Source organism: Clinocottus analis, unplaced genomic scaffold (assembly GCF_023055335.1).
Source record: "Clinocottus analis isolate CAN_PGR_092001 unplaced genomic scaffold, fCliAna1.0.p SCAF_17, whole genome shotgun sequence".
NCBI lineage: Eukaryota > Metazoa > Chordata > Actinopteri > Perciformes > Cottidae > Clinocottus > Clinocottus analis.
This window is the reverse complement of record NW_027175898.1, coordinates 14,842,524-14,870,099: the sequence shown is the minus strand read 5'-3', so window position 1 is coordinate 14,870,099 and position 27,576 is coordinate 14,842,524. Positions and strand designations below refer to the sequence as shown.

Sequence of the window (27,576 nt, the reverse complement as noted above, 5' to 3'; positions counted from 1 at the left end):
GATTTTGTTCTCTTTTTTTATCTCACAGAACGGACGCAGAAAGTTCCTCTCAGCATTTGGAGGCATTGAGGAAGCTTGCAGTAACTCTGGAGGAACAAAAAGGCACTCTTGAGGACCTGAAGGAACAGAAACAAAAAGTCATCCAACATCTAAACCTTGATGACAAAGAGCTGGTAAAAGAGCAGATCAGCCACTTTGAGCAGCGATGGTCTCAGATGCAAAACCTAATCGAGAGGAAAATCCAGGACTCTGTGGTGACCCTGGAAGATATGGGCCAGGTGGAGGCCCGTCTGAGAGAGGCCCGGGACTGGGCCGAAGAGCAGCAGCCGGCCCTGTCCGAGGCCATGAAAATGAGTCCTCCTCCCGAGCTGGCTCAGAGCTTCCTGTTTGACCACCTGAGCATCTGCAGTGAGTTGGAAGCCAAGCAGCTGCTGCTGGCACAGGCCATGGCCGATGCTGACAGGGTGCTGGCCCGGCTGGGCCTCAGCGAACGGCAACGTCTCCAACAGCTCATCGTCGACACGCAACACGAGGTGGAATCTCTGAGTGTGAAGGTCGTGCAGCGCAGAAAACATCTCAGCAAGGCCTTCACGGAGAGAACGCAGTTCCTGATGGCTGTGAGCCAGTCCATTTCCTGGGTCCAGCAGAATGAGAAGAAGGCTCAGACTGAGGAGTACATTGCTTTGTTACCCGACGACCTGGCCAAGCAGGTCAGGACATGTAGGAACATCCAAAGCAGCCTGAAAGCCTATCAGAGCGAGCTGACCTCCTTGTGGTCTCAGGGGAGGGACCTGATGAGGGATGCCAGCGAGGAAGAGAGGAATGAGATTCTTACAAAGCTGCAGGAGTTGCAAAACATCTTTGACAAAACATTACATAGATGCGGCCAGAAACTTCAGGAGCTTGAAAAAGTACTTGTTTCCAGAAAGTATTTCAAGACGGACTTGGAGAAAATATCCCTGTGGATAAAACAAGCTGATATAGTCACCTTCCCTGAGATCAATCTGATGGTTGGAGACGCTGAATTGGAAGCGCAGCTCCTGAAGTATCAACACATAGTCGAGCAAGCAATCGATTATGAGAATCTTCTCCTAATTGTACAACGAGCTGGTCAGGAAATATTGTCCAGTCTGAATGAAGTAGACCACTGCTATTTGGATGAAAAACTCAACACGCTCCCGCAGCAATATAACAGCATATTAGCACTAGCCAAAGAAAAACAGGAGAAAATCCAGCAGGCCATTCTCACAAGGAACGAGTACACCTCTTTCATCGATGTCACTCATAAAGCCCTGAAGGAGCTTGAGGAACAGTTCAATCATCTCGGCACGCAGCCTGTCGGGCTGCAAACAGAAGAGGTTGTCATCTTGCAGAGTGACTACAAAACGATCCAGACAGACCTGAGCAACCTGGGTCTAGCTGTGAGTGAACTGAACCAGAAGAAAGAGGGATTTCGCAGCACTGGTCAACCATGGCGCCCAGATGAAATGACCCAGCTTGTGAGCCTGTACAACGGCCTAAAGAGGTTGGTTGAACAGAAAGTAGAGCACCTGGACGAAACCTTGGAGTCGTTCGAGGACCACAAGGCGATGGCTATGCAGGTTGACTCCGAGTTAAAGGCCACGAAAGAGCAGCTGGTAAAAGTCAACGCTGAGACGCAGTCGGCTGAGGAGAGGCTGAAGAACTACCACACTCTGGCAGGGAGCCTCCAGAGTGCCAACTCTCACTTGTCGAGGCTCATGGAGCAGATGGACACGCTCGCGCCCCGCGTGGAGCAAGCGGCCCAAGATGCCTCCAAGGAGCAAGTGGTTCTGTGGCAAGACGAGCTGCGATCTTTGCAGGCTGCAGTCGGGGATCTGATCGAAGAGTGCGAGAACAGGTTTGTCCAGAGTAAAGACTTTGAGACGGAGATGAAGAGGACCCTGGACTGGCTGCAGCAGGTCAGGGATGACCTGGGCTGCGCTGTGATTGTGGATGTGAGGGTGGAGAAGGTGCAGGAGGAGATCAGAAAGCAGCAAATCATGCAGGAGGAAGTACAGTCCAGACTGAGGATAGTGGCAGCTCTCAGTAGCAGGGAGAAGCAGCAGTTTGTCACCGCAAATGAGCTCGTCCCAGCCCACGTGGATACAAGCCTCGAAGAAATGGCAAAGCTGCAGGCAGACGTTCAGAAAGCACTGAGCTCCAAACAGGTGGGACAAGTTTACAGTCAAACATTATTTTTCTGTTATGCTGTTTTGTATTGTTATCTCATTGCCTGTGTACAGTGATTGCTTTGTCATTTGATGGGAAGCAAATAATTGCATTCATGGTAAAAACAATTTATTTGTGTAAAGATTAGTTTTATTGAAATGAATGATGCTCAATTTGCAGTGCAGTTGCTCTATGTTAGCTATAAAAGCATTTCCATTGATGCATGAAAATGCAATTAATAAGCGTACAGATATATGTAAATGTTCATTACAGAAAAAGGGTAATTATAAAAACAATAATGATACAACAACTGAAATATATATTGCATTTATTTTGTGTAAAGATTACTCTGGAGGAAGCCCTGGGCTTGTGCCAGAAGTACCACTTCAGGATGCAGTCGGCCTGTGAATGGCTGGAGGATGCCGTGTCCTTCCTGCAGCAGGCGAGCCTCGGCGTGGACGTGGAAAACTACGAGGAGTGTCTCCGACAGCAAGGGGACATCATGGAGACCGAGCAGGAGTTCCTCATCCACTTGGAGGAGCTGCAGGCCCTGCTGCCCCAGCTGGAGAACCTGGTCAACCCCAAAGCTAAAGATCAGCTCCGCGTGAGCGTGGATTCAGCCGAGCAGAGAGGCGTGGAGGTCCGAGATCAGCTCCAGTGTCATCAGGATGTCCTTCAAAGGTAGTGAGAACAAAAGAGTGACGATGCACGTGTAATATACCGTGACGACACTGACGTTCTTTTAATATTGGCTTTTTTTTATAACATTTTGTTTTTCTCAGCTGTGTGGCTCAGTGGAAGTCTTACCAGGAGTCGAGGCAGACTGTCATTGAGCTCATGAATGAGGCTGAAAAGAAGCTGACTGAATTCTCCACTGCAAAGGCAGCCACAAGTCGAGAGGCTGAAGATAAGCTTTGCAGTCATCGGGTAAGAGAGGCCCAAATAAAAAGCCATTTTCCATCAAAATCAAATGTGTGGGGCTTCTATGAATGCTTTGCACTTACTTTAATAACTGTCTCTTGCTTTTTCAGTCCCTTGTCTCACTGGTGAATGGCTTCCAAGAGAAACTGAGTGGTTTAGAGGAGCAAGCTGCCCAGCTGGAGCTGGTGGGCAGTGACGCCAGCAAGGCCACCATCAGTCGCTCCATGACCACTGTGTGGCAGCGCTGGACGCGACTACGCAGCGTGGCACGGGGACGAGAGCGAGTGCTCGAGGACACGGCACAGGATTGGAGGACGTTTAGAGAGAAGGTACAAAGACCGACGTCGACAGACGATAATTATATCATCGTTTCCTTTCCGTAAGCTGACCTTTTACATAATCGTTAATACACAGATGGTGAAGGTGAGAGCGGTCTCTGATGAGCTCCAAAGTCGTTTCCCCGACAGTGCCGTGGAGAAGGCCTCCAAAGCCACCCTGCTGTCTCTGTTGGACCAGCATGACTTGCTGAGCCAGGACTTGGAGAGAGAGCTGTCGTCCCTCACGCTGCTGCGCCAGTACGCTCTCAGCCTGCTGCATGATGTGGAGGTGCCTTCACCAACAACTGAACAGGATGAGCGGCCCAGCCTGAAGGAGATCAGAGCTGTTCAAGACCAGATGGAAAGGTAGATATAAACATGCAGGGTTGTTGCATCTAATCAGAGCTTGTTTATTAAGATATCATCTAATTAGAGGTATTGCTTTAAAGTTTTAGATAGAAACATGATTAGATTGATTCAAATAAAAAATAAATTGTCATTATTTTGATTGAAAACATTCTCAACTATTCATTCAGAGTTTTAGTAGAGTATTTTTTTTCTTTGCCTTCAGCCTCCTGACGCAATCCAGGACCAAGCGGGCTCAGACAGCTCAGGAACTGAGGGACAGAGAGGAAGTGGAGAAGGAACTTAGCGTCGTAAAAGCCTGGATCCAGGAAACCAGGGAGCTTCTTCTCAATCCCACACCAGATATCGATTCTCTGCTGCAGGAGCTTGAGGTATACATCTCATATCTAGAAACATGAATATCAACTTTCTGAGCTTCCAGTCATTCTCTGAACATTTTTTATTCAACTAATATTATTTCTGAGATTACTTACATGGGTCCTCCGTTTGTTGGTTTTAGGTTGTCCATGGAGAAGTGATCAATTATCGTCAGAATGTGGATAAACTAGCAGAGCAGCAACAAAGCAAGTATCTGGACCTCTACACCATATTGCCCTCTGAAATCTCCATGCAGCTGGCTGAGGTCTCTCTTGCATTGGGTGCCATTGAGGATCAGGTACGGTATAATTTAATAGGCTTTCAATGCAAACTCTTTATGTTTTGTATCATCTTAACTCAATTTCACAAAGGGAACACCAAGAATATATTTGTGGCATTTGTTGACATTTGTTCTAGGTTCTTTCGAAAGAGAGAGAAATCCAGAAAACCCGAGAAATAAAAGAGGACTTCAGCTCCAGAATCCACGACATCTCTGAGAAACTCAAGGCAGTCTCAGCTAAATTCAAGGAGAAATCTCCTGACGTGGAGCATGCCAAAGAAGAGGTCAAGGTGGGGCAGCTTACTTTTGCTTGAATCCACTGTGAAGGTGTTCGGTGACGCAATTAGTTTAGAAATTCCGATGTTTTTTCTTTACATTTCTTCAGAGCCTGGCTGAGGACCTGGACAGTTGCGGTCGAACCCTCTCAGATATGGAGGCTGCTGTGCAAGAGTTTGGCCGCAGAAACCCCCTGCTGGCCAAACAGCTCAGCGACACCATCAGCAAGCTATCAGAGATGCATCACCACACAACACGGCTCGCAGACTGTAGGAACAACTGGCTCAAAAAGGTTCGCGTCTACGCGTCTCCTGTACAAATGCAAATGTTATTTTATGCTACAACATTCAGAAAAAGGTGACACGGATACACTGGTACGCATTATTTTGTGTTGTTCTTTTAATGGTCTCTCTCTCTTTTATCTTGGCTGCCCAGGCTGTCTGCTATTTAGATGAGTATAATGAGATGCTGGACTTCATTGTGAGGTGGTCGGAGAAAGCCAAAAGCCTGGTGAGGGCAAACATCATCTGGAACTCCTCCGTTCATCTGCAGGAGCAGATACGAATGTATCAGGTGAGTTTGAGGTCCAAACAGGCATCCCAATGGCTTCTATTGTGATTCTACAAATACAGCATTTCGGCTTCTTTATAATAATTGTTACCGGGCTCCTATTATTTAGAAAGATAAATACATTAATCGACATGGTTTGAGCTGGATTTTGACCAATGCAAATGCAGGAAATAAGTCACCTCTGCCCACCAGGAGTCCACAGGCAACCTTTCCATGCCTTTCATTCACTGCCTTGTTGCCCTGTTCTTTAGGCCGTCCTTCGAGAGTCTCGGGAGCTCCATGGAGACCTGGAATCAATGGCAGAGAAAGTGGATCTTCTGTCTGAGGTGCTGCAGGTCGAGTCTATGAGCCAGCAAGTTTGTGAGCTTAGTCGACACACTGAGGAGCTTCAGCAGTGCATCAAGACACGACTGCAGAGCTTGGAGGATGCAGACAAGGTACAGAGAAAAAAATGACTTATCTAATACTTGTTACAAATATCATTCTTTTTGTGTTTTTTTTATATTTGACTAGTAGAATTTAACTTAATGAGTTTTAGTACTTTTATGTCATACCGTGAAAAATATACTGTATAATTGACTCATGTATTATATGTCCTCAGAGTATGGAAGCCCTGGAGTATGAAGTTAAGGCCCTACATGTTGCTCTGGAGCAGGTCCAAGCCACACTGACCTCACCAGAGTTGGCACGCCAGAGCCTCAAAGAACAGCTGGCTCAGAGACAGGTAACCACAGCACATTTAAAATTAATCCATAATGTGACATTTCATCTGTAAGAAAGCACCTTGACGCTTCCTTTGCACAAACTTTCCATGTTTCTGCAGCGTCTGTTGGCAGATATGGAGAGCTTCAAGCAGCAGGTGCAGGCGGTGCAGCTGTGTCAGAGTGCTCTGCGGGTCCCAGAGGAGGTGATGCCCAACCTTGCCATCTGTCGCACAGCGCTGCGTCTGCAGCAAGAGGCCAGTCAGTTGCAGCACGTGGCCATTCAGCAATGCAACATCCTACAGGTACGGTAGGGGACACTATTGCTGCTGGCACAGTGACGCCATATTGTCCTGCATTCTCACACAATGCACGGTGTCTGTAGAAAAGTCACAATACTGCCAAGTAAAAGAGCTTGAAGGGGATTAAAGAAAATGTTACTTGTCTGAAGAGTTCATATGGTTCCCTGCACATTTTAAAAAGTGTAGTCTTTTTAAATTCTGCAAAAAGAAACGTGGAGGTTGAACCTGTTCATTCGGAAGTAACAAAGTCAATGTCCTTCTCGATCCAGGAGGCAGTGGTGCAGTACGAGCAATACGAACAGGAAGTGAGAGACCTCCAGGGGCTTATAGAGGAAGCACACCGGGTCATTCAGGACCGACCGATCCCCACAAACAACATCCAGGAGCTGCAGGCCCAGATCCTTCACCATGAAGTACAAGACATGAATTCACATATTTGACCCACCTTTTCTGAACTTTTCTGTATTTATTATTAATAATTATTCAATGCAATCCTCATATCGACTTATGATACACTCTGTTCTATGGTGTTAGGTTAAATGTTCTCATTACTGCATTATAAGATGCACGTTTTGTATTTTTGAATAGGAACTGGCACAGAAGATCAAAGGTTACCAAGAGCAGATTGCCTCATTGAACTCAAAATGCAAGATGCTGGCAGTGAAGGCCAAGCATGCCACCATGCTGCTGACAGTGAGTGATGTGGAGGGACTGCCTGAGGGCCTGCAGGAGCTGGACGGGGAGAAATCCAACAAATCTTCATCACAAGCCTTTATGGTAAAAGAACACAACGTACCACATCACAACGTGGTGATCACTGTTTGCTACCTAATGAACTCATTCTGCTATTTCTGGCTCAAGCTTAAATAGTTATGAAGAGTTTTATTCCTTTGATTTTACTAAAGAAACATTTTGCCTGCTTTTATTATAACACATGTGTTTTTAAAAGGTGCATTGAGCCACTTTTAACTCAAAAAAACACATTGCATATTATTAATCTTTCCGAATCCATCTCGCATGTCTGCTCTTCTGTTGATGTTTCTTGCATGGCGTGTCAGATGACGGCTGGCCGCTGTCACACCCTCCTGTCTCCTGTAACTGAGGAGTCTGGGGAGGAGGGCACTAACAGTGAGGTCTCTTCTCCTCCTGTCTGTCGCTCTCCTTCTCCCATCACTTACACTGAAGCCAATATAACCAAGGTATCTGCCTCCCATCTTCCTCTTGATCCCTCTTTTTTATCAGTCATTCTGGTCTTTCGGCAAACTTTTACATGCTCTAATAATAAATGCAATTAATAAAAGAAGAAGGCAAAAAACAATCCAAGGGAGTTTTAATCCATATTTATTCTCTGCCTGCACCCGCAAGCTCATCATGATAATGAATTAGTGGTATTATAAGTGTTTCTAACTGCCATCTGTTCCACAACTACTGATGTCACTGTTTGAATGCTTTTTATTAAGATGGGTAGAGGAACACTCACAAGAGCTCCAATCCAGGAATTATATGACCCGACGTTTGAATCCGTGGCCAACTTGGATGACTTGCAGCGCTCATGGGAAACCTTAAAGAATGTGGTATGTGTACGAGAAGACGTCAGTTTGGTAGTTTGTTGAATCTCAGTGAGTCAGGATGAGCACCTTTTATAAAATCGTCCACTTGGTCTTCCAACAGATCAGCGAGAAGCAGAGGTCTCTGTATGAAGCTCTGGAAAAGCAACAGCATTATCAAGGTTCCCTCCAGTCAATCTCCTCTAAAATGGAAGCTCTGGAGGCCAAACTGAGTGAGCCTCTGGAGGCAGACAGAAGCCCAGATAGCCACATTAAAACACATGAGGTAAGTCCTCACAGTACATTCAAGGTTTGATGGAGAGAGATCTTTCATTGACAGGGTAAAGAGAAATGAGGGATGTGGGAAATATATATTTTGTCCTACTCCTTGGGTCAAGAGTCTTAGAGTTTACAGTAAAAAGTTATTTATCACTGTTTCACGACTAATGTTTAGCTCGAGTAACAATGTTGTTCCCTCCAGGGTCTGATAAAAGAGATCCAGAGCGCCCAGGAGGAGATAGACAGGCTGCAGACAAGCTTCACGGAGGACCTGGCCTCTGATGGTGTGGACTCAGATGTGGCCGACCAGCTGGCCATGCACTCCTCCCTGGCAGTGTTAGCTGAGAGGATGGCCACTATCCACATGAAGGCCTCAGGAAAACAGCAGATATTGGAGGTATTTATTGTGATATAACGTCACTACAACATTAATAGTAGCTAATAGTTCATTTTTTGTGTCTCTATTACTGCATTGATAGACTGATGTGATGAATGAAACCTGATGTGCTCTGTCCCAGGAGCGCATTAGTGACCGTCTGGAGGGTCAGCAGCAGGAACAGGCCATACAGCTGTATCACACCCAGGCAGACGACCTGGACCGGTGGTTGACCAGAATGCGCAGTGCTGTGACCTTCATCCTTGAACCTAAACCTCTAGAGGACACGGATATGGAGGATCAGCTTGCTGAATGTCAGGTAACAGCTCCCCCTGCTGGTCATTCAGAGCAATGGATGCAAACAACATATTTTAATTAATTTATTAATTTATAAATATGAGATTGCTTAATAACATATGTGTCATAGAAAATTGTCAGAGATGGCAAAAACTGTGCTGGAGTACTTTTGGAGGATTTTTTCTAGTCAGCATACTAATACAAATTTGCCAGTAGGTTAATTACATCTGTTTTATATTGCCATATTTTGTTTCCTTCATCACATATGAATAATCCCAGTGGGAGAGACACCTGTCAGTGGGTAAACAAGAGCATTAGAGGTGTTAAAGGGTCATTCAGATGGCTGGGCTCCTAAGCGACTGTAGGACTAGTCTTAAGAAGATTATGCAGATGTCTCTGTTTGACTGCAGCCTGTTAGCAGCAGAGGGCGGAGCTGTCAGAGGTTGTGGCTTTCAGGCGATTAATAGAGCCCACTTCTGGGATTGGTGTTGGTGATAGAGCTGCTAGAATATCCAAGTAGGTGAATCCTAGAGAACGGGGCGGGTAAGGCGGGCGGCAGGGGGAGTTACTCTCTGCCTTTTAAAGACCTGCTGAAGCTATCGATAGCAGAGTAGTGGCAACGCTATTAGAATACACATGTATCTTCAAACTTTGGTACAGCATTCACTTATTGCCGTCGTTAACCGGTCTGGACGTAGAATGGTGATCTGTACACGAGAATTGCTTTTGAATGTACGTGTGAGCACGTACACTGTAGAGCGTGGAGCGTGAAGGATTAGTGGTAATATGTTGCACAGGAGGCGATGCCGGGGAGTTGGGCCAAAGATGAGGGCAGAGGGGGAGCTCTCACTGTCCTGTGGCTGAGGAAAGCTGCTGGTGTAGGGGGTTCAGCCAGACCCTGACCCCCTGTTGGTCTGGAAGGTCTGTTGAAGTAGAGAGAGAGGACCTGCTGTAGGTGCTCAGACACCATGTTTGAGCTGGCCTCTCTCCTCCTGCTGCTGCAGAACATGCTGCTGGAGATCGAAGAGAAGGTGCTGGCCCTGTCGGAGCTGTCCATGCACAGCGAAAACCTGATGCTGGAGGGCCGGACAGAGACCAGAGAGGACGCTGAACGGTTGGCCGGGAAGCTACGCATGTTGAAAGGCAGCCTGTTGGAGCTGCAGAGGATGCTGCAAGACAAGCTAATAAACATACAGGTGAGTTGGCTGCACGCTTTCAGGGCTGACTAGTGTGTCTCAATTGAGTGTGTCAAAGTCATTCCAGTTAGCCAGCATACATTAGTGTAAATAATTACACTGTTGTTTTCCCTTCATTGACATGTAAAAAGGGCCTATACTATATTATATTAAGCTTATTTATTAGAGCATCATAATACAATAGACTGATACTGTTTATGTTCATTTGTTATCTATCTACTGGCCAAGCATAACAGAATTTGACTGACCAGCTAAGATAATATTTAATATTTATCTTGCTAAAAGCACCTTCTTTTCTTTAGGAATTCTTCACATCCACTGACACGATTTGCAAATCTCTCGAATCCAAAATTAATTTAGGCGTTTGATAATCGTGCTTCCTTGCTGATGCATTGTCTGCTCGTACAGGGATCTCTGCAGGAGCAAGAGGACAGTGAGTCAGACTCCAGCCTCTCTCAAAGTCCCAGTGTGCAGGACTGGCTGGTCCAAGCCCGGAACACACGATCCCAACAACACCAGGACAGTCTGCAGAGACAGAGGGTACATTTTAAAATATTTTAGTACTCCATATGTATGGGCGATGCAGTGTGCAGCCGCTGGCTACAATTTAAATCTCCTTTCTCAAATGATTTCTGGTCAAATCTAAACTGTTTTCCATGGGTGCTTTTTAGGAACTGGAGGAGCAGCTTGCAGAACAGAAAAAGTTGCTTCAGTCAGTAGCCACCAGAGGAGAGGAGATCCTCATCCAGCAGGCCTCGCCCAGCAGTGTCAGGTACTCACGTACAGGTGTAACTCAAATCAAATAGTTAAAGGGTTAAGTAAACGTATGTAATGGTTCCAGTGGCAGATTACAAATGGAAAATAATGAATCAATGTTTTTTTTTCACAGTACGTCAGAGCCATTTTCACCAGCAGCTTTGGTTGAGAGGGAATCTCAGGCTGCACGAGAGCAGATGAGGCAGAAGTGGGAGAGCCTGAGACTAGAGCTCAAAACTAAGCTGCAGCTCCTGCAGAAAACCCTGGAGCAGGACCACAAACAGCCGGTACGAACCCAAACCCTGTTGTTATTGTTAGCATGAAGTAACATTAAAGTGTATTGCATTGTTCTTTTTTTGTAAAAGCCATGGACTGTTTTTGACTTTCCGTCATTTTTTGTTGCTTGCAGGTATACTCCAGAGCGTCTCGTGTGACCACGGCTGGCTCTCTCTTTAAAGGAGAAACACGGGCTGACAAATCCTCCCTGAATACTCTGTATGATAGCTTCAGACACACAATGGAAGACTTGACCACTCAGGTTTTTACTTATTCCTCTAACATTATTACACATTTTAAATCCATTCTATCGCGTCATTAATATATGTCGTTCAACGTGTGTCAGTGGAAATTTGCAAACCCTCTCTTGTGTCCGTAGTCCGGTGGTGGTGAGGCACAGGTGGCGGAGATGGAACAGCAGCTTTACACAGCTGTGTCATCCACCTCCTCCTGGCTGGATGGTGTGGAGAACAACGTCTTCTCTGGCTCAGTGCTGCTGGCTGAAAACCCAGAGACCCAGCTGCAAAAGCAAGAGGTACATTCAGGCATAGTTGTGGAATTAATCATGTTTTTAATCTTCGGTTAACTGATTTTAATGTTCCCTTCAGACCTTAGAGAACGACCTGAGGCATGTCACAGAGGAGGTGAAGCTCAGCCAGACTCTGCTAGCGGAGTCTTCAGGACTGAGACAAGAGGACCGATCGCTGCTCGAGGACAACCTCGACTGCCTGAAAGAGAGATTGGGAGCTCTGGGTTGCGCCCTGGGGCAACGCTGTGACCACATGAGGACCAGAGCACATGAGCTCACAGACTACCAGGTCTGTTGATATGTTGCAAATGTTACTTTTTAAGAGACTTTCCTGTTTTATATCCCTTGTAAAACCAAAAACATTGGCTAATATAGACACATGCGCAGAGCATTCAGGATTTACACATCAATCAAACGTGAAAATGCCTTTATAGCATATTGAAACAGTACAGTATTAGGGTTATTATAACTCCATGCACCTCTCATCTGTCTTTTGTCTAATACAGACTGAGTTGCAACTTCTTCAAACTGCTTTAATCGAGACAAAGTGCCAGATCCTGCAGGCTTTAGCCGGAGCCATGGATAGACCCGCCTCGAAACAACTGGAGGTAAGGAAAGCTTTGACAGACATGCGGTCACACACACCCTGCTAGCCCCCGTCAACTCTTACAGTCCAATAAATCATTGTGAATGTCATTTTCCTCAGGTCATCGCCAGTGCCGAGGAGAACCTGAAAGACTTTGAACACAGGATCACGGAGCTTAAAACCAGAGGAGCAACATTACAGGCGGATCAGATATCAACAAACAAAATACTCAAACTTCAGGTAGTGTATATCACTGATTGCGTGATTTTTAAGTTGTTCAGTCTTAGAATCAGTCTAGCTTTTACTTATTCGTATTCTTTGTGTGTTCTCAGGATTCCTATGAGGAGCTGGTGATGACGGTGGGTTCCCGGCGCAGTGGGCTGAACCAGAACATGGCGCTGAAGGAGCAGTACGAGCGTGCTCTCCAGGACCTGACTGACCTCGTGGACACCGCTAAAGACAAGATGGCCGCCGATCAGCGGATCATTGCCAGCTCTGTGGAGGAAGTCCAGAATCACCTCGACAAACACAAGGTTTGGCCAACTCGGAGCTTTGCTAATGAACATTCATAATCAACAGCTGTTGATGATGGAGATACACTACCGCTCATTGACCTGTGTCTGATTGTGTTTTCTAGGAGTTCTTCCAGGGTCTGGAGTCCCATATGATTCTCACGGAAACGTTCTTCAGAAAAATCTGTGTTCTGATGCTTCCCAAAGAGAGTCAGGCCCTGGAGGAGACACTGGCCGAGGCTCAGAGCGTCCTCAAGGAGGCTCACAGTAAAGGAGTGGAGCTGGAGTGTATCCTGGAGGTGAGAGAGAGGATACTATTTGGGTTAACCATTATTTTATTTAAAAGGCATACTGATCAAATCATAGTAAATAGTCATTTGAAAATTCAAAATCTTTCATTGGTGCAAAGACATTTAAAGCTAAATGGTCGACACATTATTTAAATGTGCTGTTAATATATGTTTCTAACTTTAAAAGGTATATACATTCATGAATCGGGGATAAACCGTCTCAAATTACTTATTTTTTCCTAATCTTTTGTAGATTATCTTCCACACAATGTATCGGAAAGCTTTTTATTTCCTCCAGGATAGAAATAGCGCGACAGCAGCTGCTTCGGTGTTATTGTGTCTTCGGCTAAGGTTTACTTGTCCGCTTTTTCATATTCATAAATCCTCTGTAATCTTTTTTTTCCAGACTTGGTGCCGCTTGGTGCAGGATTACCAAAGTCTGAACCACCAACTGGCGGCAGTTGAAGAAAATATTCCTACTGTTGGTCTGGTGGAAGAGACTGAAGAAAGACTCATGGACAGAATCTCATTATATCAGGTACACGGCCTTCATAAGCCTTTGTTTTACTGTGAGAAGATTTGCTTTACTTTTATTTAATTCACTCTCTCAGTCTCACTTTCTCCACTCGTACCTTCTCAGCTGGTGCTACAATGTCGCTTCTCTAAGATGTTGTTGTCTGCTCCTCTTCCCTTCTCTATGAAGGGTCTAAAGGGGAGACTGACAGAATACCAGCACAAGCTACACCAGGTACTGGATGAGGGCAAACACCTCTTGCTGTCCGTGTGCTGTCCTGCACTGGAGAACCAACTCGCTCTGCTGGGAGAACACTGGCTCAACAACACTAGCAAGGTCAACAAGGAACTGCAGCGCCTGGAGGCCATCCTGAAACACTGGACCAGGTCAGAACTTCTTTTTTAGGCATCAAACCCAAATGGTATCCCATAGGGACACTGGAAACATTATATCCTTAAAATGAGGAGCTTAGCAAAGCAAAGATGATGTCACCCACATGATTTCTGAACTTTCTGATCGATGTGTGACATGGTTCTAGGATTGAATTGTGGTTTTCCTCTAGGTATCAGAGGGAGTGTGCAGAGCTCAGCGAATGGCTGCAGTCCGCTCTGGAGCGTCTGGAGTTTTGGAATACGCAGGCGGTGTTGGTCCCTCAGGAGCTGGAAACCGTCAGAGACCACCTCTCTGCTTTCCTTGTGAGGCCACAGTTTAAATTAGTTTTGTTTTTTCGCCTTTTTTGTATTTGTTTTGAGCCGCTTTTAGCCAGCAGCAACAGTGTTACAACTAGTAGACGTGTATGCAGATTTATACACAACCTTTTGCTTTGCCACTTATTGCATATGGAGCCATATGCAGAGCCATGCAACTATGCAAGTGTGTGTTAATGTACACATTACAGTTTACAATTTAAATGATATACTATGTTCTGTATTCACACTTATAGCATATGCTTGTTCTATAAGAGCATGCTTTTAATGTAAAATAATAGCATTTTTTAAATGATTATTAACATCATTAGTGTAAATTGTATTTTCTATAATTCTAATAGTTTTAATAGCAGTGGTGGAAGAAGTACTCACATATTTCACTTTCACAGCATTTAAAATATTGAGCCTCAAAATATTCCAAAATTAAAAGTAAAAAGTACAATATTTTTTAGTGTAGTAGAAGTATAAAGTATCAAAAATTTAAATATTCAAGTGAAGCACAAATACCTCAATTTATACTTTTGGAAATGTCCTAACTTCACCACTGGTCAGTAGTGGTACTTGTCATGGATACATTAGTAGTACTAATCTTGCTGCCATCTGCAAAAAGCAATACAAGTATTTCATATCATCATAAGATAAACTTTTGATTGCATACTAGCTGTTGACTCTTGTCCCCTTTCTGCCTAAGGAGTTTTCAAAGGAAGTCGAGGGCAAGTCCAGCCTGAAGAGCTCAGTGGTATCGGAGGGCAACCAGCTGCTGCGCCTGAAGAAAGTGGACACGGTGGTGCTGCGGTCTGACCTGGCACGCATTGACACTCAGTGGACTGAGCTGCTCACACGCATCCCAGTGGTGCAGGAGAAGCTGCATCAGGTACCGTCGCATGCGACTGAGCAGGCTTAGCTGCTCCGGAGCAAAGAGGATTACCGCTTTCTGCTGCTTCACTCCCATGCAGAAGTTCTCAGCATGTGCATCTGTTCTCCCTGGATGTTTTAAAAATGCTCGCGCAATTTTTTTTCCTCAGATACAAATGGAGAAGTTGGCCTCCCGCCATGCCATTTCTGAGCTGTTTAACTGGATATCGCTGATGGAGAATGTCATTGAGGAGAATGAAGAGAACCTTAAGAGTGCAGTGGGGTCAAATGTGATTCAGGACTACTTGCAAAAACACAAGGTAGTGAACTTCAGATGGATTTGTCTTGTTTTTATAGGACAATGTGTGCCATCCACATAACTTTTTAATGTTATCAACATTGAATGGTGGTCTAGCCACAAAGTAAGAGGACAATTAAGACTATTAAAGAGGAAGTGTGTCCAAAATGTAGATGTTTAAACTTGTTCTTGATTTCACTCTTATTAACCGGATTATAAAGCATGATGTGATGCATGATTCCAGTTAGCTATGAATCTGTGGCAGCCATTTTAATTGTGATTATACTCTTGTTTCCTCCAATTCAGGGTTTCAGAGTAGACTTAAGCTGCAAGCAGCTGACTGTGGACTTTGTCAACCAGTCAGTGTTGCAGATCAGCGGTCAGGACGTGGAGAGCAAGCGCAGCGACAAGACGGACTTTGCTGAGCGACTGGGAGCCATGAACAGACGCTGGCAGGTCCTGCAGGGCCGCATCAATGAGAGGGTGAGGACATAGGCACCGGATTTTGCACTTATTAATGTGCAAAATCCGGGTTTTTACAGTTTTATTTGTATAAAATACTTGCAGATCCAGTTCCTTGAGAGCCTTTTAGAGATGTGGTTGGAGTATGAGAGCAGCGTTCAGGCCCTGAAGTCCTGGATGGCAACTCAGGAGGAAAGGTTGAAGAGGAAACACCGGATAGAGGATCTAACATCTGTGCAGAATGCTCTGAAAGACTGCGAGGTGGGCTCCTCTTTCTCTGCCAACACTCATGTATCACAACATGTAAACACCCCTACATGCTCTTATTATCACATCCTTTTTGAGTCCATGCTGTTTTGTCGTGATGAAAACGATTTAACTTTTAGGAAATGGAGGAGCTGGTGAAGGAAAAAGAGAGAGAACTAGAAAGAGTGGAGGAGCAGGGCTGTGCCCTCGTCCAGAACAAGACCGATGAGGCCTGCGCTATTGTCATGGAGACACTCCAGGGTGTCAATCACACCTGGGCTAACCTGGACCACTTGGTAATCCCCCCTGTTCTCTTACCACTCTGTTTTTTCTATATTGTTCATCGGGCACACCCATCTATTCTGCTCCACTCAGCTCTTGCTGCTTCTGTCCCTTTGGGCTTGACAATTTACAGGATGTCCCTGTGTTTTTATTTCACTCTTAACAGATAGGGCAACTCAAAATCTGCCTGAGTTCAGTGCTAGATCAGTGGAGTCTATACAAGCGGGCTTCAGAAGAGATCAATGGCTACCTGATGGAGGGAAGGTACTCTGTATCTCGTTTCCGCCTACTCACGGGATCCCTGGAGGCCGTTCAGCTGCAGGTGCAAAGTCTGCAGGTACGTGGGGGTGAAGAGGTTTTTAATTTACTTTACATGTTAGCTGGCTTGTTGTCACCCGGAGGAATATGTTCACATTGATCTCAGAAATGTTGTTGCAATGAAGTTGACTCATCAAGGGATTGTTTCTGAATTTGGTCCTCAAAAACTGTTGATTCTTGCTAGTGAATTAAGCTGTATTTTTCTGTTAACTGTGAAGGATTTGCAAGAGGAACTGGAGAAACAGGAGAGCAGTCTAAGAAAGTTTGGTGCCGTGACCCATCAACTGCTACGGGAGTGTCACCCTTCAGTGTCGGATTCTCTCAACAACGCCCTTAAGGACGTCAATGCGAGGTGATCTTGAAAAAGAGAAAAAAAGTAAAATCGTTCACTGATTGAGGTGCACTTCTTTTCATCATCTCTTACATTGATCCACGTCATATTTGCACTCAGATGGACTGGCTTACTGGACGAGATTGCGGAGCGTCTGAGAAGCAGCAAGGCCCTGCTTCAGCTATGGCAGCGCTACAAAGAGCTTTACGAGCAGAGCTGCAGCAGCAGCCAGCTGCAGGAGGAAAAGGCAGACCAGCTCCTCAAGCTCGCCTGCAGCAAAGACATCGCTGACGAGGAAGTGTCCGACTGGATCCAAGAATGCAGCGTGAGTGAGGCCACATCAGTCTATGTGTTTTATGTTTCATTAAGAAAGCCAGATTGCATAAATCATGAAATAGTTTCTTTGTTGCTGCAACATGATTGCAGATTGTTGTTTATGTTCCTGTGGAATAAATAGATAATACACAATTTCCACATGTGTGTCTCCCAATTAATGCATGTTTTTTTTTTCCGTGTAGGATTTTTGTTTTTTACTTTTGAATGCAAAAAATAAACTTTGCTCTAAATTGGATTTGTGCTTTGTCTCAGGAGGTGCTCCGGTCTCAAGCGTCAGTGGTGGCCTCCTTGCAAGTTCTCCAACAACTGGGAGATCAGCTGAAGCAGCAGGTGGACACATCAGCAGCATCCGCCATCCAGTCAGATCACCTGTCTCTCACCCAGCGGCTGGCTGCTGTGGAGCAGGCCCTAACCAGACAGCTCACCACACTGCAGGTAGAGAAAAGAGACTTCAAGTTGTCCATTTTAAAAAGTCAGTCATCCAGTCAGTCTTTAATTTTACACGCTGACGTTTGTCTTCCCCACTAGACTGGAGTTCAAGACTATGAAATCTTTAACGATCAGCTGGATTCACTGGGCCGCTGGATAGTTGAAGCTGAGGAGGCTCTGCAGGTGCAAGATCCCAACGGCTCCACCGACCCAACCGTCATCCAGGACCGCATGGAGGAGCTCAAGGTTGTTGTTTTTTTCTCACTTTTGTCAGCTTGAAAGAATCAATTTGTCCTGTAGTTGAGAAATGTAACATTTCTCTCTCGTCCTCCACAGAGGCTCATGCTGAAATTCAGCAGCATGGCTCATGAAATGGAGCGTCTCAATGAACTCGGTTACCGGCTCCCTCTCAACGACTCAGAGATCAAGCGCATGCAGAACCTCAACAGGAGCTGGTCGACAGCCTCAGCTCAGACCACAGAGAGATTCAGGTGTGACGCATGAAATATATGGTCGACGTAAAAGAAAAATGTGGTAGCTTTTCCCACGCTGCTGTTATCAATCTCTGTATTAAATGTGGCCTCCAGCACAGTTTCAAAACCACATTTACAACACCACATTTGTTCAGTAAAGACCAATGAGACGACTGAGACGATAGAATGGGTGGGCATTAAAACTGTATTTTGTTTGCTCCTTGCAGCAAACTGCAGTCCTTCCTGCTGCAGCAGCAGACCTTCCTGGAGAAGTGCGAAACATGGATGGAGTTCCTGGTCCAAACGGAAGAGAATCTGGCCGTGGAAATTTCTGGGAACTACCAGAGTTTGATGGAGCAGCAACAAACTCATGAGGTGAGAGTTACTTTTAAGTGAAAAAATACTCTGAAACAGCCGCTTTTTTAAAATTTGATAATCATTAATCATCAATATGTTGTCTTTTTTAGTTATTCCAAGCCGAGATGTTCAGTCGCCAGCAGATCCTCCACTCTATCATCAGCGATGGACAGAAGATGTTGGAGCAGGGTCAGGTGGATGACAGGTAAAGAGCCCAAAATCACATTGTTCGTAATCTGTTTAATATTTTACTGTATACAATAGTACGTGAGTAGAAGATTGCTAGACCTTAAAAATCAATTTCTCTTTGTTTACCTGTCTCTATCATGAGTCTTCCTTTGACATTTAACCGACTTCCCTCTCCTGCAGAGATGAGTTCAACCTGAAGTTGGCTCTCCTGAGTAACCAGTGGCAGGGCGTCGTGCGGCGTGCTCAACAGAGGCGAGGCATCATCGACGGTCTGATACGACAGTGGCAGCGCTACAGAGAAATGGTGGAGAAGCTCCGCAAATGGCTGGTGGAGGTCTCCCACCCTGCAGAAGCTCTTCAGGCGGGGACTGCCGTGCCCCTGCAACAAGCCCGGTCCATGCTGGACGCTGTCCAGGTGCAACCTTATCTTTGTTAATGTGACTAAGATGGATTATGTAGTAGATTCTGGCAAAAACAACCCTCTTCAGATCAAAATCTTGTTCAATGAAGAGAAGATAAACACACTTGAGCTAGAGCAGTAACTGTAATACCTCCATGTGTTGGTCCAGCAGGAGATTGACAGGTCTGTGTGATTGTGCTTTGTGGTTCAGCTGAAGGAAAAGGTGCTGCAGCGTCAGCAGGGCAGCTACATCTTGACAGTGGAGGCCGGCAGGCAACTGCTCCTGTCGGCCGATAGCCGGGCGGAGGTGGGCCTGCAGACGGAGCTTACTGATATCCAGGAGCGATGGAAACATGCCAGCATCTGCCTGGACGAACAGAAGAAAGAGCTTGCCACCTTGTTAAGGGTAAACATGACTTATTGTCAGCAACTTGTGGAGTACAGGGAACCTCAAGGACACATTAGAGGGGTACTGTGAATGTATTTGTATTATAGGTACAAGTTTGTATGCTTTCTTTGTATGCTTGTTCATTTTATTTATTTATTTTTGTTTTAATAATGAATGCCAAACAAATAATTATAGGGAAAACTAATATTTTGCAGGACTGGGAGAGGTGTGAGAGAGGTGTTGGTGGATCACTGGAAAAACTCAGAGCCTTCAAGCGGCAGCTCTCTCAGCCTCTTCCTAATCACCACGAGGATCTGCAAACTGAGCAGATGCGCTGCAAGGTAAACAGCACTTCATTATGTCGTCATTTCACACAAAAAAGAAACTTTATATACCAATAAAACAGGGCTGGAATGCAACATGGCTTTGTGGACCTCGACCTAAAAAGTGTGGAATCCGTATAGTTACTTAAATAATTTGTCTTACCTGCTTAGCTGACACATTTAAGTTTTAATGATGATAATAACTTGTGCATAACAGGATTTGGAGAACACATTTGATGGCTGGACTGGGGATCTGGCTCATCTGAATGTGCTGCGAGAGTCTCTGTCCTGCTACATCGGTGCTGAGGACCTGTCTGTCCTGCAGGAGCGAATTGAGCTGCTCCATCGACAATGGGACGAAATCTGGCACCAGGTACAGCTCACCGAACAGTACCTGTGCAGAGCTAATCTTCTGAATATACTGTGTACTGCAGCTTTTGGAGCATTATTTAAATCATACTCATAGGTGTCTCTATCTGATCCACTGCTCTTGTCTCTGCAGTTTCTTGAGATACCAAACAGTGGTGCTAGTGTCAAACTAAATCACACACACTTTGTTATGGACAGCGTCAAATACAACTTCGACAGAATATTTATATAACTAATGAGGCCTTTTCGTTTTTTATTCATTCTCACATTGATTTGCAACGTTCTAAAGAAGCTTTAAATGATTTCCTCAGATTACGTCAGTGTTACGCAAAACGGGCTTTCACAGCAAATTTTAAACCGGAACTTTACGGTCCAAAGTAGTCGCATGCAAAGCTTAAACCTCAAGGTTGTGCGTTGCATCCTGTGTCGAGTAGACGAGATACACACACAGGAAACACACAGAAGCACACACTCGCTTTGCTTGATGCAAATGAGCCAGTCGTGGTGCAGAGATCTCTAACTCTGCTTCCGTTTGAGACTTCTTTTGACATGAATGCACTTGTTACGATTTAACATGCATTCATTCATTGTTTATCCGCATTCTGCACAATGGTGTACGTGACTTAATTTATATTTCTGTGCCTCTGCAGCTGTCGCTACGCAGGCAGCAGGTGAGCGAGAAGCTGAATGAGTGGACGGTATTCAGCGAAAAGTACAAGGAGCTCTGCGAGTGGCTCACCAACATGGAGAGCAAGGTTTCCCAAAATGGAGACATCAGCATTGAGGAGATGATCGAGAAGCTTCGCAAGGTAAACATAAATCTACAAATAGTATGTTTTAAAACAAAAAATGCATGTCCAAGCTACTTGATATCCGCTTTTCTCTTGATTTGCTTTATTCCCTCGGTTTTACGTCACGCTGTTGCTTTTAAATACAGCATTTCAGCGTTTTTCAAGTTATTTTATGCACTGTTTGTGTTGCATTGTGTCTCAGGACTACCAGGAGGAGATCACTGTGGCCGAGGAGAACAAGCTGCAGCTGCACCTGCTGGGAGAGCGTCTGGCCAGAGCCAGTCACACGAGCAAGGCAGCTGAAATAGAGCAAAAACTCAACAAAGTCAGCGACCGCTGGCAGCACCTGCTGGACCTCATCGGAGCCAGGTGAGAGCACACTCACACCTGAGGAGCTTAAACGGTCCTCTAATTTGTTTATTGCATCATTGATTTCTGACAGAGCTGAATTAATTATCTGAAATAGGGTGAAGAAGTTGAGAGAAACTCTGGTGGCCGTGCAACAGCTGGATAAGAACATGAGCAGCCTTCGCTCCTGGCTCGCCCACATCGAGACCGAGCTGTCCAAACCCATCGCCTACGACTCCTGTGACTTCCAGGAGATCCAACGGAAACTCGATCTGCAGCAGGTAACATATAATGTACAGTACATAACATGTGTACAATACTATATTCTAGATTGAAGAATATTACAGTAGCAACCTAAAACGAGAAGTATTACATTCTCCTCTTTCCTTCTTTTTCCTCAAATACAGATGTACTTAATTGGACACTCAAATCAAGAATTTTGAAGATAATTACTTTTTGTGGTCCTTCAATGGCACATTATTATATTATAGCTATTAGTTGATAACGGAAAATCCTTCTATTCTTCGTCTTTGGGATTTTTGGATTAAATTACCTCATCAAAAGTAATTATTCTCGCCCTCCCTCCTTGTGTCTCTTCCTCTTATCGCTCCACTCACTCTCCCTTCTCACCTCTCAGGAGCTCCAGCGTGACATAGAGAAACACAGCACAGGCGTCGCGTCCGTACTGAACCTGTGTGAGGTGCTTCTGCACGACTGCGACGCCTGCGCCACCGATGCCGAGTGCGACTCCATCCAGCAGGCGACCCGTAGCCTCGATCGCCGCTGGAGGAGCATCTGTGCCTTGTCTATGGAGAGGAGACTCAAGTAAGACGTCAGATGGATAGATGGATAGATGGATAGAGTGTAGTATGTCGTAGTATGGATGTAAAATAGGTCATTTTTATTATTGTATGTAAACATTATGTTTTTCCCTCTGATAGAATTGAGGAGACGTGGCGTTTGTGGCAGAAATTCCTGGACGACTTTGCACGATTTGAGGAGTGGCTGGCCACTTCAGAAAAGACGGCTGCTCTTCCCAACTCCTCTGGTGTCCTGTACACTGTCGCCAAGGAGGAACTTAAGAAATTTGAGGTATTGCAAAAAGTATTCCGTCTTGAAACTTGTCAAATAGTTTTTCGATGTTGCTGTTGATGAGGATCATTTCTTGAAACATCTGCGTTTCTGTAAGGCCTTTCAGAGGCAAGTCCACGAAAGCCTCACCCAGCTGGAGTTAATCAATAAGCAATATCGCCGCCTGGCCAGAGAAAACCGCACTGACTCTTCCTGTCGTCTGCGGGAGATGGCCAACGACGCCAACCACCGATGGGACGACCTGCAGAAGAGGGTGGCATCCATCCTGCGCAGGCTTAAGGTACATGCGTCATTTCATTCATGATTTAAGTCCACGAGTTTTCTTCTCTCTTTTAAGTTTGATGTTAGCATTTGTGATCTGCCTGTTTTATTTGTTCAATAAATGACTAAATGACGCTTGAAAAATGTACTATTGTAGATCATTCTAACATCTAGCGTCTCTATTTCAAACACGCAGCACTTTATTAGTCAGAGAGAGGAGTTTGAGACCGCCAGAGACGCCATCTTGGTGTGGCTGACGGAGATGGACCTGCAGCTGACCAACATCGAGCACTTCTCCGAGTGTGACATTCAGGCCAAGATCAAACAGCTCAGGGTAGGTTTGTCTAAATGTGCCAGAACCAGATGGTCTGGAAAGACTTTTTGTACTTTGTAAATCTCAACATTATTATCAAGAAGAAGGAATGTAATATACATAGCACATTGAAAAATATAAACAAAACTGTAAAGTGTTTCACATGCAAAATCCAATTCGCGTCCGAACATTGAACGTCCCAAACGTTATACGAAAATGATTTTTCCCTGTATCTCATATTCTGCGGTTTGCCATTTGCAAGAGCGCAATGCTGAGCATTAAAATTATTAAATCAATTTATGAATTTACCTTGGAAAATGTCACGCATTTAGAAAATTGAGACTGTGAAAGGATCGTGTGTTCAAGCATGAAAAACTGAATTACTGAAAGGATTTATTCGTCTGTGCTCTTCCTCCTTCGGTTCATCAGTCGTTCCAACAGGAAATCTCCCTCACGACAGCCAAGATCGAGCACATCTTCCACCAGGGAGAGGCACTGATAGAGAAGAACGAGCCTCTTGACGCCGCCGTCATCGAGGAGGAGCTGGAGGAGCTGCAGCGCTACTGCCAGGAAGTGTTCGGTCGAGTGGAGCGCTACTACAAGAAGCTCATCCGGCTTCCCGTAAGACCTGAGATTGAGATATTTGTCTTAAACCGTGAATTCACTGTCTAATGTGGCTTTTAAATTAATTTAGTCACGCGCTTAGAAGCGTATGTGTTACGTTTGTGCTCTTCTTCAGCTCGCAGACGACGACAACGAAGTGTCGTTCTCGGACCGAGAGCTGGAGCTGGACGAGCCCGGCGACTTGTCCAGCCTGCCGTGGGGCGAGCGTTTGGGGGACGGCTTCATGTCGCCTCTGCCCTCGTCCGGCCGCTCGGCCTCCCTGGCGGCCCAGCTCCGGACCGAGCGCTCCGGCAGGGACACCCCGGCCAGCGTGGACTCCATCCCCCTGGAGTGGGACCACGACTACGACCTGAGCCGCGGGCTGGAGAGCGCCAGCAGGGCGCTGAGGGAGCAGCAGAGCGAGGAGGGAGACTTCCTCCAGCGGCCCGCCTCAGCCTTGTCAGGTTAGCTTCCAAACACACACAGCGGTCTGCTTGAAAGTTAAGTTTTCAGATTGTGGGATTCATAACAATAGTTTATGAGGTGTGGTGGCTCTTTTTAAAGTTTAGGGAAACAGACAATGTTTTAATTGAAAAAGGGAGAGCATCTTTAAATCCAGTTTATGACCCCTGATGCAGTGTCTGTGGTCAGTTTTGAGCTCCTCCACCAAACAGGATTGTCCCGATGTCTCAGGTTGTTTCGCTTTAATAATTGTGAACAAAATATCACAAATATGTGTAGCAGAATAACATTTTTCTTCTTCACTGTCCAATTCCTTATCTAGTGACCCGTTGCAGAGTCTAACTAAAATGTGATTGAGCGAGACACTAAATGCTCAACAGTCACAAGTTGCTGTTGAATGAACAACTTTGACCTTTGCTCTACCCGAGGAGGTGAAAAAACAAGAGTTTTCCTTCAGGAACTAAATGTTAGCAAGTACATGTAAGGGGTAGAAAAATAATATCCAGACAATGTGCACTAAAATATAGTTAAGTATAATGAAAGATCTGCTTAAGAACAGTTTAAAGTGAACAATCTTATAAAAAAAACATATTTATCTCAGCTCAAGATTTGGGTTGGATCCATGGATCAAGGAGAATTTGCTAACACTTGACACACAACATATTGAGTGTATTTTCTTCTGCGGTGCATAAAACAAGCTTAAAAAAAACAGCAGGTGAATACCGGGTCAAAAGGTTCTTGGAGTCAAACAGTGTAATGCCCACTGCTGAATGTGTGTACTGTATAATGTTTCTTCCAGATGTAGTGATCCCAGAGAGCCCAGAGGCCTATGTTAAACTTACAGAACAAACACTGAAGTCCTCCACTGGTAGGCATCAGCAGACCCCAGCATGTCACAAGTGTTTCGGGTCCAGAAATAACATCGGCCCACTGAGTGATACCACACTTTATAGCCTAATCACCGGCTTGGATTTGATTTGTGTTGATTTCCTCTCTTATACACACTGTTTGGGCACACGCTGTAACCACTTTCTAACACCGAGGGGTAGGGTCAATTCCATTTTTACTTTCGTCAATTCACCGTCTCTCCGCTTTGGTTTCTAATTCAGCCGAAACGGAAATGGAATTCAGCCTAAACCCTTTCCTTCTTTCTAACTGGCTTTCTTACTTTGGTTTGTAGTGTGCTGTGTAGCTAACCTTCCGGTTCTTTTGATGTGCTTTTTTTTGTGTTTCAGAAAAAAAGCATGTTGTTTTAGTGTCACAATGAACAAGTCTGAACTTCTTGCTAAAGGAATTGCAGATTTGTTTCAAGTTTTCAAAGGCTCCGTTCCCACAGCGGCACATTCCTGTCCCCTTCTTTTTCAACTCGTTCTTTACTCTCAGAGTCTCGTGTTTCTCTGTCTGAACGGGGCCTTCTCTCTTCTTGAGGTGTAAGAGTGTTTCGAGTCGCCATTTTGATGCAATCCACGATCTTTAATCAGCGGAAGATGACCGGTCGATGTTGTATCTGCAGGAGAGGTTGCCTCTACGGACTCGCATGTCCATCCTCTGGATTCCAGCCGTTTCCTCCTGCAACAAATGGACAGCGGCCGCAGCCGCACACCCACAAGCGCAGAACTGGATGCCTCGTACATGGGATATGTATGTATTGCTCTTACGAGGCCAAACAACACTTCATACTTTATTTTATGTTTTTGCACCAAGCATGAGTGAGGATTAATTCACTATTTATATGCAATATAACAGGAAACACATTCGAATAAGACCTAAAACTAGTGTTTGAGTCATCTTAAAACCAGCCAATCATATGACCATGATTATCCAGTAATGTATGTCTTGTTATAAAATATGTGAAATAATCAAACAGCGTTGTGTAACCTAAGATACATCCGTTCTGTAGATGCGTCTGCTGGGTGAGTGTCGGGGCAGTATTGACACCGTGAAGAGGATGGGCTGTGAGCTGAAGGACGAGGAAGACACGGGGTCTGGACTGGCGGATCCAAGTAGCTCAGAGTCCCAGACATCAGGTACTAGACACCTCAACCCGTCCTGCATGCGTGCATCCTACATTACCAAACATTGAAGTGAATTGACATGAAAAGAAAAGGTTGAAATAAATGTGTAAATGTTCCAGAGCTTTTACCCAGTGGGATGCAAGGCTAGCGAATTAAGTTTTTACTCTTTCCAACCTGTGATCTAGGAGTGATTGAGCGCTGGGAGCTCCTGCAGGCTCAGGACCTCAGCAAAGAGTTGCGCACTAAGCAGAACGAGCAGCAGTGGCAGCAGCTGAACTCTGACCTGAACAAAGTCTGGACTTGGCTGGGAGAGACGGAGGAAGAGCTGGAGCAGCAGCGGAGGCTGGACCTCAGCACGGACATCCAGACGATAGAGCGGCGCATCAAAAAGCTCAAGGTACCGTCGCTTTCTTTTTGGCAATACCTTTTTTTACTCCGTTAAAGCGAAAAAATAAATAAACACAACTTTGTCTACTTTTGTCTACAGGAGCTGCAGAAGGCGTACGACAAACGCAAAGCTATCGTGCTGTCCATCAACCTGTGCAGCACTGAGTTTGTGCAGTCGGCCACAGAGGAGTCCCGAGAGCTGCAGGCCAAACTGAAAGACATGAACAACCACTGGGACAAACTGAGCAGCTCACTGGAGGAGTGGAGGTGTTCATTACAGGGAGCTCTCATGCAATGTCAGGTGAGTGTGCCGGTCATCAAGGTTAAGACAAGGAGCAGATACAACGAAAGTTAACGTTATGTTGTTTGATAGAGCTGTAATCATGCATGCGTGCAGCTGAAGCTCTGATTTTCTGATCCAAATGTGATTAACAGGACTTCCATGAGATGAGTCATGGTCTGCTGCTCTGGTTGGAAAACATCGACCGCAGGAGGAACGAGGTGGTTCCCATTGACCCCATCCAGGACAGTGAGACTCTCCACGCGCATCATAAAATACTCACGGTACTGAAAATATTGTTTATGAAAATATATAAACAATCTTATTTGATGATAGCCTTGTATGTATATAACTCATTATTGCATCAAAAGCTGTGCAAATAATAGAACATTATACCTTTTCACATCATCCATTGGATCATGTATAACAACTGTACAATATAACAAGGGTGCAAAGGTCATAGTTATAGCACAGGTGCATAAAATAGACATAACACTATGGATTAAGGTATCACAAAAGCAATAAATACAAGAGGACTGTCCTAGATCTGCTGGTGTGTCTTTTATTTCATGTCTCAAATCCCAACAGCAAATCCGCCAGGAGCTGCTGGACTCCCAGCTCAAAGTCGCCTCGCTGCAAGACATGTCCCTCCAGTTGCTGGTCAACTCTCAGGGCAGCGACTGCCTGGAGGCCAAAGAGAAGGTTCACGTCATCGGGAACCGCCTCAAGCTGCTGCTTAAGGAAGTGACCCGAGACCTCAGAGAGCTGGCCAAGATTCTGGACATCACAAGCAGTCAACAGGTGGATATTCACTCACTATTTA

At 45.2% G+C, this 27,576-nt stretch overlaps 1 protein-coding gene across 14 annotated transcripts in view; it reads left to right on the top strand.

The window, feature by feature from the left end:
• The window catches only part of syne1b (spectrin repeat containing, nuclear envelope 1b), a 71,572-nt gene that overhangs the window by 40,030 nt on the left and 3,966 nt on the right, over positions 1 to 27,576 (top strand). For 10 of the 14 annotated variants that reach the window (XM_068579943.1, XM_068579951.1, XM_068579939.1 and 7 more), the window contains 67 exons: positions 29 to 2,189; positions 2,534 to 2,871; positions 2,973 to 3,117; positions 3,222 to 3,440; positions 3,526 to 3,794; positions 4,000 to 4,165; positions 4,294 to 4,449; positions 4,569 to 4,721; positions 4,817 to 4,999; positions 5,143 to 5,280; positions 5,529 to 5,714; positions 5,879 to 6,001; positions 6,101 to 6,283; positions 6,550 to 6,693; positions 6,869 to 7,057; positions 7,339 to 7,479; positions 7,741 to 7,854; positions 7,952 to 8,113; positions 8,309 to 8,503; positions 8,625 to 8,801; positions 9,784 to 9,975; positions 10,384 to 10,515; positions 10,647 to 10,747; positions 10,865 to 11,018; positions 11,141 to 11,269; positions 11,387 to 11,542; positions 11,616 to 11,825; positions 12,043 to 12,144; positions 12,243 to 12,362; positions 12,455 to 12,655; positions 12,760 to 12,933; positions 13,331 to 13,462; positions 13,628 to 13,824; positions 14,001 to 14,133; positions 14,837 to 15,019; positions 15,171 to 15,320; positions 15,605 to 15,781; positions 15,866 to 16,021; positions 16,147 to 16,302; positions 16,455 to 16,625; positions 16,825 to 16,958; positions 17,058 to 17,262; positions 17,526 to 17,708; positions 17,802 to 17,948; positions 18,039 to 18,193; positions 18,403 to 18,550; positions 18,643 to 18,737; positions 18,902 to 19,136; positions 19,333 to 19,527; positions 19,725 to 19,850; positions 20,050 to 20,205; positions 20,852 to 21,010; positions 21,195 to 21,361; positions 21,459 to 21,621; positions 21,978 to 22,165; positions 22,282 to 22,432; positions 22,530 to 22,712; positions 22,890 to 23,027; positions 23,436 to 23,627; positions 23,746 to 24,073; positions 24,871 to 24,939; positions 25,585 to 25,712; positions 25,972 to 26,098; positions 26,272 to 26,483; positions 26,574 to 26,774; positions 26,909 to 27,037; positions 27,342 to 27,554. In XM_068579943.1, coding sequence (XP_068436044.1) covers positions 29 to 2,189; positions 2,534 to 2,871; positions 2,973 to 3,117; positions 3,222 to 3,440; positions 3,526 to 3,794; positions 4,000 to 4,165; positions 4,294 to 4,449; positions 4,569 to 4,721; positions 4,817 to 4,999; positions 5,143 to 5,280; positions 5,529 to 5,714; positions 5,879 to 6,001; positions 6,101 to 6,283; positions 6,550 to 6,693; positions 6,869 to 7,057; positions 7,339 to 7,479; positions 7,741 to 7,854; positions 7,952 to 8,113; positions 8,309 to 8,503; positions 8,625 to 8,801; positions 9,784 to 9,975; positions 10,384 to 10,515; positions 10,647 to 10,747; positions 10,865 to 11,018; positions 11,141 to 11,269; positions 11,387 to 11,542; positions 11,616 to 11,825; positions 12,043 to 12,144; positions 12,243 to 12,362; positions 12,455 to 12,655; positions 12,760 to 12,933; positions 13,331 to 13,462; positions 13,628 to 13,824; positions 14,001 to 14,133; positions 14,837 to 15,019; positions 15,171 to 15,320; positions 15,605 to 15,781; positions 15,866 to 16,021; positions 16,147 to 16,302; positions 16,455 to 16,625; positions 16,825 to 16,958; positions 17,058 to 17,262; positions 17,526 to 17,708; positions 17,802 to 17,948; positions 18,039 to 18,193; positions 18,403 to 18,550; positions 18,643 to 18,737; positions 18,902 to 19,136; positions 19,333 to 19,527; positions 19,725 to 19,850; positions 20,050 to 20,205; positions 20,852 to 21,010; positions 21,195 to 21,361; positions 21,459 to 21,621; positions 21,978 to 22,165; positions 22,282 to 22,432; positions 22,530 to 22,712; positions 22,890 to 23,027; positions 23,436 to 23,627; positions 23,746 to 24,073; positions 24,871 to 24,939; positions 25,585 to 25,712; positions 25,972 to 26,098; positions 26,272 to 26,483; positions 26,574 to 26,774; positions 26,909 to 27,037; positions 27,342 to 27,554 — 13,195 coding nt within the window. The remainder of the gene's footprint in view (positions 1 to 28; positions 2,190 to 2,533; positions 2,872 to 2,972; positions 3,118 to 3,221; positions 3,441 to 3,525; positions 3,795 to 3,999; positions 4,166 to 4,293; positions 4,450 to 4,568; positions 4,722 to 4,816; positions 5,000 to 5,142; positions 5,281 to 5,528; positions 5,715 to 5,878; positions 6,002 to 6,100; positions 6,284 to 6,549; positions 6,694 to 6,868; positions 7,058 to 7,338; positions 7,480 to 7,740; positions 7,855 to 7,951; positions 8,114 to 8,308; positions 8,504 to 8,624; positions 8,802 to 9,783; positions 9,976 to 10,383; positions 10,516 to 10,646; positions 10,748 to 10,864; positions 11,019 to 11,140; positions 11,270 to 11,386; positions 11,543 to 11,615; positions 11,826 to 12,042; positions 12,145 to 12,242; positions 12,363 to 12,454; positions 12,656 to 12,759; positions 12,934 to 13,330; positions 13,463 to 13,627; positions 13,825 to 14,000; positions 14,134 to 14,836; positions 15,020 to 15,170; positions 15,321 to 15,604; positions 15,782 to 15,865; positions 16,022 to 16,146; positions 16,303 to 16,454; positions 16,626 to 16,824; positions 16,959 to 17,057; positions 17,263 to 17,525; positions 17,709 to 17,801; positions 17,949 to 18,038; positions 18,194 to 18,402; positions 18,551 to 18,642; positions 18,738 to 18,901; positions 19,137 to 19,332; positions 19,528 to 19,724; positions 19,851 to 20,049; positions 20,206 to 20,851; positions 21,011 to 21,194; positions 21,362 to 21,458; positions 21,622 to 21,977; positions 22,166 to 22,281; positions 22,433 to 22,529; positions 22,713 to 22,889; positions 23,028 to 23,435; positions 23,628 to 23,745; positions 24,074 to 24,870; positions 24,940 to 25,584; positions 25,713 to 25,971; positions 26,099 to 26,271; positions 26,484 to 26,573; positions 26,775 to 26,908; positions 27,038 to 27,341; positions 27,555 to 27,576) is intronic. The other 4 variants (XM_068579950.1, XM_068579946.1, XM_068579949.1 and 1 more) reach the window with 2 other exon arrangements.